The following is a 12,310-nucleotide window of genomic DNA, read 5'->3' as shown; positions in this document are numbered from 1 at the left end:
CCATTTTGCATTTCCATCAACAATGGATGAGATTTCCAGTTGCTTCACATCGTTATCAAAACTTAATATCATCAGTCTTTTTATTTTACCCATTGTGTTACATGTGCAGCAGTGTCTCATTCTGGTTTTAAATTTGTATTTATCTAATGACTAAAGATGTTGAACATCTTTTCATGAGCTTGTTCATAATCTGTATGTTTTCTTTGGTGAAGTGTTTGTTCATATATTCCCCCTCCCCTAAAAAACACTGGCTAGTTTTTTCCATTTCTTGTGGAGTTGTAAGAGTTATTTATGCATTCTGGAAATCAGCCCTTTATCAGAAAAGTGTCTTGTTGCCAGTATTATTTTTAGTCTACTACATACTTCAAATTCCTCTATTGGTAGCCTGCTCTTACTTAGGGGTGTAGATTGCTGTAGAATTTTTCTAACTGATCCTGTTCTCCCTCAGCTTTCAACAGGCCTTTACTGCCTGCTCCATAGAACAGTCTCAATGCTCTGGTCCCTCCCCCAGTAGTAGACTGCTGTTGCTTATTACTTGGTGTGAGGCTTCCAGAGGAGACAGGGGAAGTTCATCAGTTCTTCTCCAGCCTGTGTTAGGAAGGCTTCATGGATGGGGTTTTCTTACCATTCCTGTCCCTACTCCCTTTGGCCAACAACTCTGCCTTCTTCTTTTTTTTTTTTTTTTTTTTTGAGACAGGGTCTTACTCTGTTGCCTATGGGTACGCAGCACAGTCATGGCTTACTGCAGCCTTGGCCTCCCAGGCTCAAGCAATCCTCCCACCTCAGCCTCCTGAGCAGCTGGAACCACAAGTGTGTGCCACCACACCTGGCTAATGTTTAAATTATTTATAGAGAAAAGGTCTCACTACGTTGCCCAGGCTGGTCTTGAAATCCTGGTCTCAAGCAGTCCCACCTCAGCCTCCCAAAGTGTTGGGGATTACAGGTGTGAGCCACTATGCCCAGCTACTCTGCCTTCTGTTTACAGGGGATCTCGGATGGAGTTCTTGAGGGGGAGTGTCTGCCCCTCTCCAGTGGCAGCAGATCTTGCTTTTGAACAAGGCAGGGTTCTGGACATTAGTGAGTTTACTGCCACTCCCCAGCAGTAGATGGGTTTACTTCTACCACATCCCCAGAGGCAACAGATCTTTGCCCTGGGCCCAGAGGAAGAGAGAGTTTTCTGCCTCTCATCAAGTGATGTACACTTTTTGGTTCGTGTAAGAGAAGAGTCCAGTTAGCAGGAGGGGTTTCAAGTCTGTGTACTGCTGAATGAGGCTCTCTTAGTTCTCTGGCCCCACCCCATATCTTTCCCATGAGCATCTGGAGGAGGTCCATGAAAAACAACGGCTGAGTGAATATGGACCTTCCCGCATGCACTGCTCCCAGGGATTCTAATTGCCCTGCTAGTCCACACTGACCTTGAAGGAGTCATTAACAATCCAGCCACTTTAATGGCAGCCACCTCGTCCATATTCTGTCAAAGGTGAAACAACTCATGTGTCCTGTCTGTCTTTGGAGGGGCTTGTCACCTTGTTGCCTTATGACCTCAGCTTTCCAATTAGATCAAGAGAAGTTATGATTTGGTAGGTTATGCAGCTTTTTTTGTTGTTTGTGTGGGGGTGACATTTCTTGCAGCTTTTTACATCCTAAGTGGAACTCTCATCATTTTTTTTTTAAAACTTCTACCTCACCTGTGGTATGAGCCTTGGTCGTCTTGTTTTCCAAATTGCTTCTTCTAAGTGATGACATATTAAATGATAACTTTATCACCTATATTCTGTTGACCTTTAAATACATAAATCCAGACTTTGCTTCTGAAGGCTCTTCAGTTCATCATCTTGTTGGAGTTCTCCACTTGGCAGTCCACAGGCGCTTTAATCTCTGCATGACTCCTTCATTCTTGCCCCCAGATCCTCTCCTTTTCCATATGATCTTAGCCTGCTTGGATTGTCATAATAAAATACCATAGACTGAATGGCTTAAATGATTGAAACTTATTTTCTCATAGTTCTGGATGCTGGAAGTCTGAGATCAGGATGTCAGCATTGCTGGGCTCTGGTGAGGACTCTATTCCTGGCTTGCAGATGGCAGCCTTCTCATTGTTTGCTCACATGGCAGAAAGAAAGAAAGAAAAAAGGCAAGCTCTCCTGTGTCTCTTCTCATAAGGGCACTAATCCCATCTTGAGGGTGCCCTCATGACCTCATATAAATCTAATTATTTTCCAAAGGCTCCATCTCCAAATATCATCACATTGGGGGTGAGGACTTCAACACACGAATTTGAGAGGGCACAATTCAGTTCATGCTATATGTTTTCATGAGTAAAGCCAATCACCACCCAAGTACCAAATCAGATGTCTATGTGTGTGTATGTAATATATAAAACAATGTTAGCTTTTTCATATAATTTTGTATTTTATGTTTTAGTTAATATTATACTTTGTAAAAATTTAAATATTCACATCCCATTTAACATAATAGTCCATGGTATGAATATAACAAACTTTAAAATAATCCCACAATTTTTGAAATTTTAGATTTTCTTTTTAAAGATGAGGTCTCCCTATGTTGCTCAGGCTGGCCTTGAACTCTGGAACTCAAGTGATCCTCTAGCCTCAGCCTCCCAAGTAGCTGGACAGATACTACAGGCATGTACCACCACACCCAGCTGAAATTTTAGTTTTTATTTCCACCTTTTGGTTTTATGAATAGCCAACTAATGCGCATCCCTGAGGCAGTGTAACGGAATGGTTAAGAATGTGAGCTCTGGAGTAGATTGCTTTGGTTGGGTTCTGGACTTGCTAGCTGTATACTTGGGACAGATTTAACATCTCAAATTTCATTATACTTATTTGTAAAGTGTGGAGACTACCTCATAGGGTTATTGTGGGGGTTAAATAAAATAATCTATTAAAAGCTCCTAGTACTGTGCCTGGCACATGGTGAGCTTGTTAAGAGATAGCTGTTATAATTAGTAGTAGTAATAGTTATCACAGTAGTGATAATAATAGCAATAGAATACTAGATAAAAGTAGTTTACGTCTACTGATCTGTTTCCATTGGTCTGTCTGTTAATTCTTTATCAATTATGTCCTGTGTTAATTTTTGAAACTTTAGGTTACATTTTAATACATCTTCTCTCATTAATACTCATTTTCATGATAATTTTACCTAGCCTCTTCATTTTGTCAAATCAGCTATATTTTTTCAAGTTTACAAAGTGATCCATTTGGATATAAACTGAAGTTGAGTCAGATCTGTAAGTTAATTAGAGAAGAACTAAGTTTTACAATATTCAGTTTTTCCATTCCGGGAGTAGTATGTCTATCCATTTGTTCAGTTGAAAAAGGAGCTGTTTCAGTAAAATCTTGTAGATTTCTTGATATTGATATCTTGAATTTTGCCTTGCATCTTAATACGGTCAGACTCCCCCCCGTCCACCTCTTATTATCTCCTGAAGCCCCAGCTGCTCTCGCCAACCCTTACTATTGATCGTCTTACCAGATGACCCTATTTCTCACCTCCCAGAGATTAAGAAAGCTGATGGGAATGTTCTCAACTTCCTGCTCCCTGCTCCATGCAAACCTTTTTTTTTTTTTTTTCTCTTTATTATTATTATTATTATTATTATTATACTTTAGGCTCTATGGTACATGTGCGCAACGTGCAGGTAAGTTGCATATGTATACATGTGCCATGCTGGTGCGCTGCACCCACCAACTCGTCATCTAGCATTAGGTATATCTCCCAATGCTATCCCTCCCCACCCCCCCACCCCACAACAGTCCCCGAAGTGTGATGTTCCCCTTCCTGTGTCCATGTGTTCTCATTGTTCAATTCCCACCTATGAGTGAGAATATGCGGTGTTTGGTTTTTTGTTCTTGCGATAGTTTACTGAGAATGATGATTTCCAATTTCATCCACGTCCCTACAAAGGACATGAACTCATCATTTTTTATGGCTGCATAGTATTCCATGGTGTATATGTGCCACATTTTCTTAATCCAGTCTATCATTGTTGGACATTTGGGTTGGTTCCAAGTCTTTGCTGTTGTGAATAATGCTGCAATAAACATACGTGTGCATGTGTCTTTATAGCAGCATGATTTATAGTCCTTTGGGTATATACCCAGTAATGGGATCGCTGGGTCAAATGGGATTTCTAGTTCTAGATCCCTGAGGAATCGCCACACTGACTTCCACAAGGGTTGAACTAGTTTACAGTCCCACCAACAGTGTAAAAGTGTTCCTATTTCTCCACATCCTCTCCAGCACCTGTTTCCTGACTTTTTAATGATTGCCATTCTAACTGGTGTGAGATGGTATCTCATTGTGGTTTTGATTTGCATTTCTCTGATGGCCAGTGATGGTGAGCATTTTTTCATGTGTTTTTTGGCTGCATAAATGTCTTCTTTTGAGAAGTGTCTGTTCATATCATTCGCCCACTTTTTGATGGGGTTGTTTGTTTTTTTCTTGTAAATTTGTTGGAGTTCATTGTAGATTCTGGATATTAGCCCTTTGTCAGATGAGTAGGTTGCGAAAATTTTCTCCCATTTTGTAGGTTGCCTGTTCACTCTGATGGTAGTTTCCTTTGCTGTGCAGAAGCTCTTTAGTTTAATTAGATCCCATTTGTCAATTTTGGCTTTTGTTGCCATTGCTTTTGGCCAAGGCAATTAGGCAGGAGAAGGAAATCAAGGGTATTCAATTAGGAAAAGAGGAAGTCAAATTGTCCCTGTTTGCAGATGACATGATAGTATATCTAGAAAACCCCATTGTCTCAGCCCAAAATCTCCTTAAGCTGATAAGCAACTTCAGCAAAGTCTCAGGATACAAAATCAATGTACAAAAATCACAAGCATTCTTATACATCAATAACAGACAAACAGAGAGCCAAATCGTGAGTGAACTCCCATTCACAATTGCTTCAAAGAGAATAAAATACCTAGGAATCCAACTTACAAGGGATGTGAAGGACCTCTTCAAGGAGAACTACAAACCACTGCTCAAGGAAATAAAAGAGGATACAAACAAATGGAAGAACATTCCATGCTCATGGGTAGGAAGAATCAATATCATGAAAATGGCCATACTGCCCAAGGTAATTTACAGATTCAATGCCATCCCCATCAAGTTACCAATGACTTTCTTCACAGAATTGGAAAAAACTACTTTAAAGTTCATATGGAACCAAAAAAGAGCCCGCATTGCCAAGTCAATCCTAAGCCAAAAGAACAAAGCTGGAGGCATCACACTACCTGACTTCAAACTATACTACAAGGCTACAGTAACCAAAACAGCATGGTACTGGTACCAAAACAGAGATATAGATCAATGGAACAGAACAGAGCCGTCAGAAATAATGCCACATATCTACAACTATCTGATCTTTGACAAACCTGAGAAAAACAAGCAATGGGGAAAGGATTCCCTATTTAATAAATGGTGCTGGGAAAACTGGCTAGCCATATGTAGAAAGCTGAAACTGGATCCCTTCCTTACACCTTATACAAAAATCAATTCAAGATGGATTAAAGACTTAAATGTTAGACCTAAAACCATAAAAACCCTAGAAGAAAACCTAGGCATTACCATTCAGGACATAGGCATGGGCAAGGACTTCATGTCTAAAACACCAAAAGCAAACCTTTTTATATCTGCTTTAGAGAATGTGCTTTAACCAATAATCCTTGTATCTCTTATGCCTTCAACCTCTTTTCTTCTCAGTCTTTTCATGTCTCCCTTAAAAAATCCTTCTTTTATCTTGAAAATCCCTCTAAACTCTTCTTCTTTTCATTACAAACGGACAGTATAATCTTAATTTGCTGCATTCCCCCATCATCTCCAAATTGCTTCTTAACCCGTTGCAATCTTGCTTCACTCTCACCTCGGCAATGAAACCTCTCTTTCTGAGGACCAAGGGAGAGCAAGTCCACAGAGGCAGCAGTGGTAACAGGAATGTTCTGGATTCATTGGATAATTTTAATTTTCCAAGGTTTTCATACCTCAGGTCCATGGGTATACTATCCAGCATGATCCAGATAACAGTTGTGTGTTAATAACTAACATTGGCAGAGTACTTTACCATAATAGACTGAATTCTTTGAGGATAGAGACTGGGTTTTTCTCTCTGTACTCCACTGTCCAGCATAGTGCTGAACATTTTGTAGGATTTCAATAAACATTTGTTGGGTGGATGAATACATAAAAAGAACATATATATATTTATTAATTTAAACCTTATATGAGTATTGCATGTTAATCCTGGTTTTCAGTGTTCAAAAGTTCTATAGGTGAGTCATTATTAAATCTCAGGTTTTGTAATAAACTGTAAAAACTCTATCATTGGAATTGATATATTTTATTATAATTTCCTGTGTATTATAAGTTCCTTGAGGGTAGATGTCGTGAGTAGACAATGTTAATAATCAAATGAATCAATTATTAACAAAATAATCATGTGTTAGCACAGGGAATGACTGGGAGATTACAATTACCTGAAACCCAGTACTTAATTATTGTATTCCACCATATTTCCTTCAATAAATACTTCAATGATTGCTTTCTCTTAATAAATATATCAACATATAGAAAATCAAACATTTCTATTATTATTGTTTCTTTTTCTCACATTCCTTTATATCTCACTCTGTCCACGATCTCCTTTTTCTTGGGCATATTAACAATCTTCCTTTTTGTTGGTATTTGCTTACCAGCCTATAAACAGGTAGGTCCTCTCCTCTTCAAGCAAAACTAAAACAAAATCCAGATCTCCCTTATTCTGTTTCTTGATTGGCTACCTTAGTACTTCCCTTCTTCCCATCACAGCTGAGCTTGTCCGTAGAGCTGTCTCCATCTGTGGTCTCCATGTCCTGTTTTCCCATCACTCCATCTTCCCTCTGCAGCAATCTACTCCAACCGCTGCTCTCAAGGGCCCTTGGAGAGGTCACATGCTGCATGGAATGACCTTTCCTGAGTCCACTTTGCAAATGCCCACTCATCTTTGAACATGTGGCTCAATCTCCATCTCTTCCAGGATGCCTTTTCTTAATACTTCATTTCCCTTCCAGAAAAGATTCTTCTCTTTACCTTCACTGAGTGTGTAAGCTGTCAGGCACGTGGCACCTGTAACCCTTTGAGCTTCTGTAACTTGACCTATGTGGCTCCGTCTGATACCATTAAATCATCTTAGGCCAGAGCTTGCTTTACTCTGAATCCCAACACTTAGTATTATTCCTGCTATACTTTAGGTGTTCAATGAATGCTTCTTGAATCAATTAATAATTTGATAGAGGTATACTTTTTAAGAAATAAAGTCCAATTTAGTATTGAGTCCGATTTAGTGATAAGTTGTTACCCCTTTTCTCTCCCAAGATAATGCTTAAGTATAGAGACCATCTTCCATAAAACAAGCCAGTGTTTTATCACATTAGTAATACTTGAGTACCTTTTATGGGCTGGTAGAAGTTACCTGTATTATAAGTTTAGGGTTCAGATGGAACTAGAAAATTCTAGGAAAAAATATACATTATTGATAAAACCTTTTTTTCAGTAGTGTCAAGTGTGCCAAAGACTAGAAAATTAAATGTCCAAAATGAGGGATGACAAACTCAAATACCTACAATCACCAGGCAGATGATGTGGTCGGCTGGAAGGCTTTGGCACACTGGAGAGTACTTGTGCTTTCCAGAGAAGGCCATGGACATGAAGGCCTAGATGACTGTTGACAAGTGAGAATGTGGGTCATTGCTAACACATTTCATTTATAGGAAGAGTTGGCAATCAGGGAAGTCTGATGATTGTTATTATATTAAGTATTGTAAACTATACCTCTGTGCGCTGGATACAGCCAGGGGTCTGTTAGCTAGTGAACTCTGAAAACACACAAAATGACTCCTTTTCTTTCCTTTTCTAAGCTCAAATGTTTCTAATGACCAGAGGAATAAATTCACATGGAATCTTTCCCCAGAGTTCCAAGCGGTGTGTGGGCGTTTCAGGGATTTTCTGCAGCCAGCTGCTGCAGAATGAACAAATAATCGCTGTCCTTACCCGAGGGGCTTGCCCTCTTGGCCTCTAGAATTACTCTGGGTAACTTCTATATGCCTCCTGGCAACGGAAATTCAATTTTCTGTTTCACGTGATCTTAATGTTTTGTTGTCTTTTTAAAAAATTTCTTTTTTTTTTTTTTTTTTTTGGGGTGGCACATGTATACATATGTAACTTACCTGCACGTTGTGCGCATGTACCATAAAACCTAAAGTATAATAATAATAATAAAAGAAAAAAATTAAAAAAAAAATTTCTTACACTATAAAAGAAGGCTTGAGTAATTGAAGAGATATATCTTGTTTCAGAATGGGAAAGTCAATAATTCAAAGATGTCAGTTTCTTCTAAATATATGCATTGACACTATTCCAATATTTGTAGACTTTTACAAATGGATTTTAAAAACCAATCGAGAGGGATGATTGTATGAGAGTTAGCAGCTGTAGGAATAGATAAGGCTAGAACATGCCAGTGTAGACAAGGAAGAGGGTAAGAAAGACGTTGACGGCCACATATTAGTGTGTATTGCAGCAGCATAGCAATTTAAAAGCTTAGTGCTGGAAAGGAGTCCAGCAACAGACCCAAGAGTGTAAGAATATTTAGCATGTGGCAAAGGTATCATTTCATATCAGTGAGGAAATCACCCATGAATGTGTCATTCAAAATTTATTCAAAAGTAAAAATCAATTCAAAAGTAAAAAAGCTTCTTTCTAAACGTGATACTAAAACCAGATACAAAAACTATATAGAAGAAAAGATTGAATAATTTGACCATGTAGAAAATTAGAACTTATGTATGGTAAAAGAGAGCATCACATTTGCAATATTCATAAAACAAAGAATTAATGTCATTAATAAGAGCACTTTCTTTTTCTAGATGGAGTCTCACTCTGTTGCCCAGGCTGGAGTGCAATGGCATGATCTCAGCTCACTGCAACCTCCACCTCCCGGGTTCAAGAGATTCTCCTGCCTCAGCCTCCTGAGTAGGTGGGATTGCAGGCGTGCGCCACCTCGCCTGGCTAGTTTTTGTATTTTTTTTGTAGAGAAGGGGTTTCTCCATTTTGGCCAGGCTGGTCTCGAACTCCTGATCTCAAGTGATCTGCCCACCTTGGCCTCCCAAAGTGCTGGGATTACAGGTGTGAGCCACTGTACCCAGCCTGAACACTTTCAAATTTATAAAAAAAGACAAATGTCTTAGAAATATATACACACACACACACATACACACACACACTCTATATATGTAAAATATATTTTTTCAGTACTACTTTTTATACATATTTTTCTCTCTATATATATATATTTTAACTTTGACAGTGATTAACTTCAAATTAAAGGAGCATTGAGTTGTAACATTTGGCCTATCATATTGGCAAAGACAGAAGTGGTAATATGAAAGTGACAATTTGTTCAACCTTTTCTGAGTGGCAATTTGGTAATATGTTTTCGAGTGCCTTGGAAAACTTCTTATCTTTTGGTCTAGGAATGCCACTTGTGGGGACTTTTAAAATTAGAAGAATGTGCACAGATGAATGTACAAGGATGCTTATTGCAGCATTCCATACAACCTAGACTGTTTGAACCAACACAGGTTTACTAATAGAGAGTTATTAAATCTATTTTGTTCTATCCATTCAAAGGAATGTGATACAACTATAGAAAAAGATGAAAAATTATAGAAAAACTATAGAAAAATGTATTACCCATAATTTTCTGTTATGGAAGGATATCCATCTATATTATTAAGTGAAAAAAAGCAGGCTACAGAAATTTAGGTATAGAATAATTATATTATTGCAAATATATATTATGAATAAAAAATTTAACAATTATATGCTAAATGCCCATAATGATTATCTTTGAACTGGTGATTTTTATTCTATTCTTTTTGTACTTTCTAACATTTTAATAAGCACACATTTGTATTGCATTATGGAAAAAGCTGTTAAAAGCTACAAATTGAATAAAAAGGGAAGTGTCTTCCTCCTTACAGCAATGCAGATGAGAGGGCTGGTTTCAGGTCTAAGTCAGAGGCAGCAAAGATCTGCATTCAGTCAGGTAGACTTTTCCATATGAGCCAAATCTCTTTCTCTAATTCTATCAAATATAAGAAATTGGTAGTAGTGCTGGTCCAGTATGAAAATACTCTACCTCATCTTTGTGGTTTTTCTAAACAGCGCCTATTCCCTTGGGATTGGGCTTTAAAATGTGTACTTTGTCTTGGTTTATTTGTTGAAATTGGCATCTAGCAATTCCCTCAACCTGTACCAGATGCTCGAGAACAAACTGTAAATTTGTAAAAGGAACAAACCCTCCTAATTCACATTGTCATTTTATTTATTTATTTTCTTTCTTTCTAAAGTTTTTTATTACCCATTCCCTTTCTGTACCTCATAGAAACCCTTCCTCCTAGAAGTGATTTACTACTCTTGAGAGGCCATCGTTACAGGTTCAGCTTGCCTACGTTCAGATCCCAGCTCTGACATTCATTATTAGCTGTGTGACTTTGGGCAAGTTACTCAACCTCTCTGAGGTCCAATTTCCTCATCTACAACTTGTAACTTTGTGTTTACCTCATAAGGTTATGAGGATTAAATGAGCTAATAGATACCAGTCTCTTAGAACAGTGGCCGGCATGTGGCGATCACTATTATTTTTATTGTACGTTCCTTCCTAAGCCAGTCCTTCAACCCATTTCATCATATCCACACTCCAGTTACGCTATCACAATACCTCTTAGAAGCAGTAAGTGAAACCATGACATTCATTATGGCCAGAGGAAAGGAGCCTCACTTGGGGGATTGTCTCCCCATGAGCACCCTCTAGAGGGCACCCTGCACGTCAGGGTTCCTAAGGCTGTAGATGAGTGGGTTCAGCATGGGGCTGATGACAGTGTTGAGGATGCCAATGCTCTTGTCCTTGTCTGAAGACTCCACTGAACCCAGCCTTGTGTAGCTGAACCCAGCCTTGTGTAGCTCCACTGAACCCGTCCCATAAAAGATGCCCACCACAGTGAGGTGGGAACTACATGTGGAGAAGGCTTTCTTTCTGCCTTCTGCACAGTGGATTCACAGGACTGCAGCTGCCACATGGGCATAGGACACACTGATGAGGACCAAGGGGGCCACACCCATGAAAGCTGCTGCTACAAACAGCAACTGCTCATTGAGATGAACACTGGAGCAGGAGAGCTGGAAGAGCTGTGGCAGATCACAGTAGAAGTGATTGATCACATTGGGGCCACAGAAGTTAAGAGTAGACAAGGCAACAGTTTGGGTCAGTGCGTTGGTGAAGGAAAAGACACATGACATGCCCACCAGGGCTTGCTGGATTCCCCAGCTCATGCGGCTGCTATAGGTGAGGGGCTGGCAGATGGCCAGATAGCAGTCATAGGCCATGACGGTCAGCAAGAAGCAGTCCGCCCCAGCCAGGAGGTGGAAGAAGAAGAGCTGGGAGAGGCAGGCCTTATAGGGAATGCTTCTGTTGTTGGATATGAAATGCCTCAGCATGGCAGGGACAGTGACACTGACACACCCCACATCTAGCAGGGACAAGTTCCCCAGGAAGAAGTACATGGGGCTGTGGAGTTTTGTTTCCATAAGGATGGCTGCCAGGATGCTGAGGTTGCCTCCAACGGTAGTGACATAAGCAAGAAGGAAGATGACAAAGAGGATGGGCTGTAGAGCTGGAGTCTCTGTGAGGCCCAGCAGGACAAACTTGGTCACAACCAAATCATTCCCTGAGTTCCCCAGATCCATGGCTGTCTTCCACCAGCAGTGGACTGGGCAGTGTTAGATGGGGCCAGTGGTGGCAGAAGGAGGATGAGGTGTCGATAACAATCGTCAGTGAGATCTTGATAGCAATGTCCAGGACAGGGCCAGGATGGAAGAACGCATGAAATGTAAGGGGAAGAAAGTTGAAGATTTAGATGTAGTATGAAAAGACTTGATATCTGACTCTTAATGGGTAACAAGAGTGGCATTGGACAGACTCAAACAGAGATCCGTGAATTGATATAGAAGGGGGAACAAATGTTACATTAGAAAGTTAAAGGGAAAAATTATTTTCCTGAGACCAAACTTCCAGGAGGAAACCCCAAGTCTACAGATGGTGGCATGGCCATAGTTGAGATACACAAGATCCCAGAGGATGAAAGGGAAGCTTCAGGGGAAGCAGGGAAGCATGTTCCCCACAACCGGTGTCCCTGCACCCCGTGCATACACGTGCTGTCATACACGTGCTGTCGTACACCATGGCAGTAGTGAGATG

The 12,310-nt window shown here is 39.9% G+C and overlaps 1 protein-coding gene across 1 annotated transcript; it reads right to left on the bottom strand.

The window, feature by feature from the left end:
- Window positions 1–10,863: 10,863 nt before the first annotated feature.
- On the bottom strand, window positions 10,864–11,799 carry LOC129016847 (putative olfactory receptor 3A4). The gene is given in 1 exon segment (XM_054456586.2): window positions 10,864–11,799. A coding segment is annotated over 1 exon segment (936 nt).
- Window positions 11,800–12,310: the final 511 nt, after the last annotated feature.

The sequence above is a fragment of the Pongo pygmaeus genome, chromosome 19 (assembly GCF_028885625.2).
Source record: "Pongo pygmaeus isolate AG05252 chromosome 19, NHGRI_mPonPyg2-v2.0_pri, whole genome shotgun sequence".
Taxonomy (NCBI): domain Eukaryota; kingdom Metazoa; phylum Chordata; class Mammalia; order Primates; family Hominidae; genus Pongo; species Pongo pygmaeus.
This window is presented reverse-complemented; position numbering and strand designations above follow the sequence as displayed.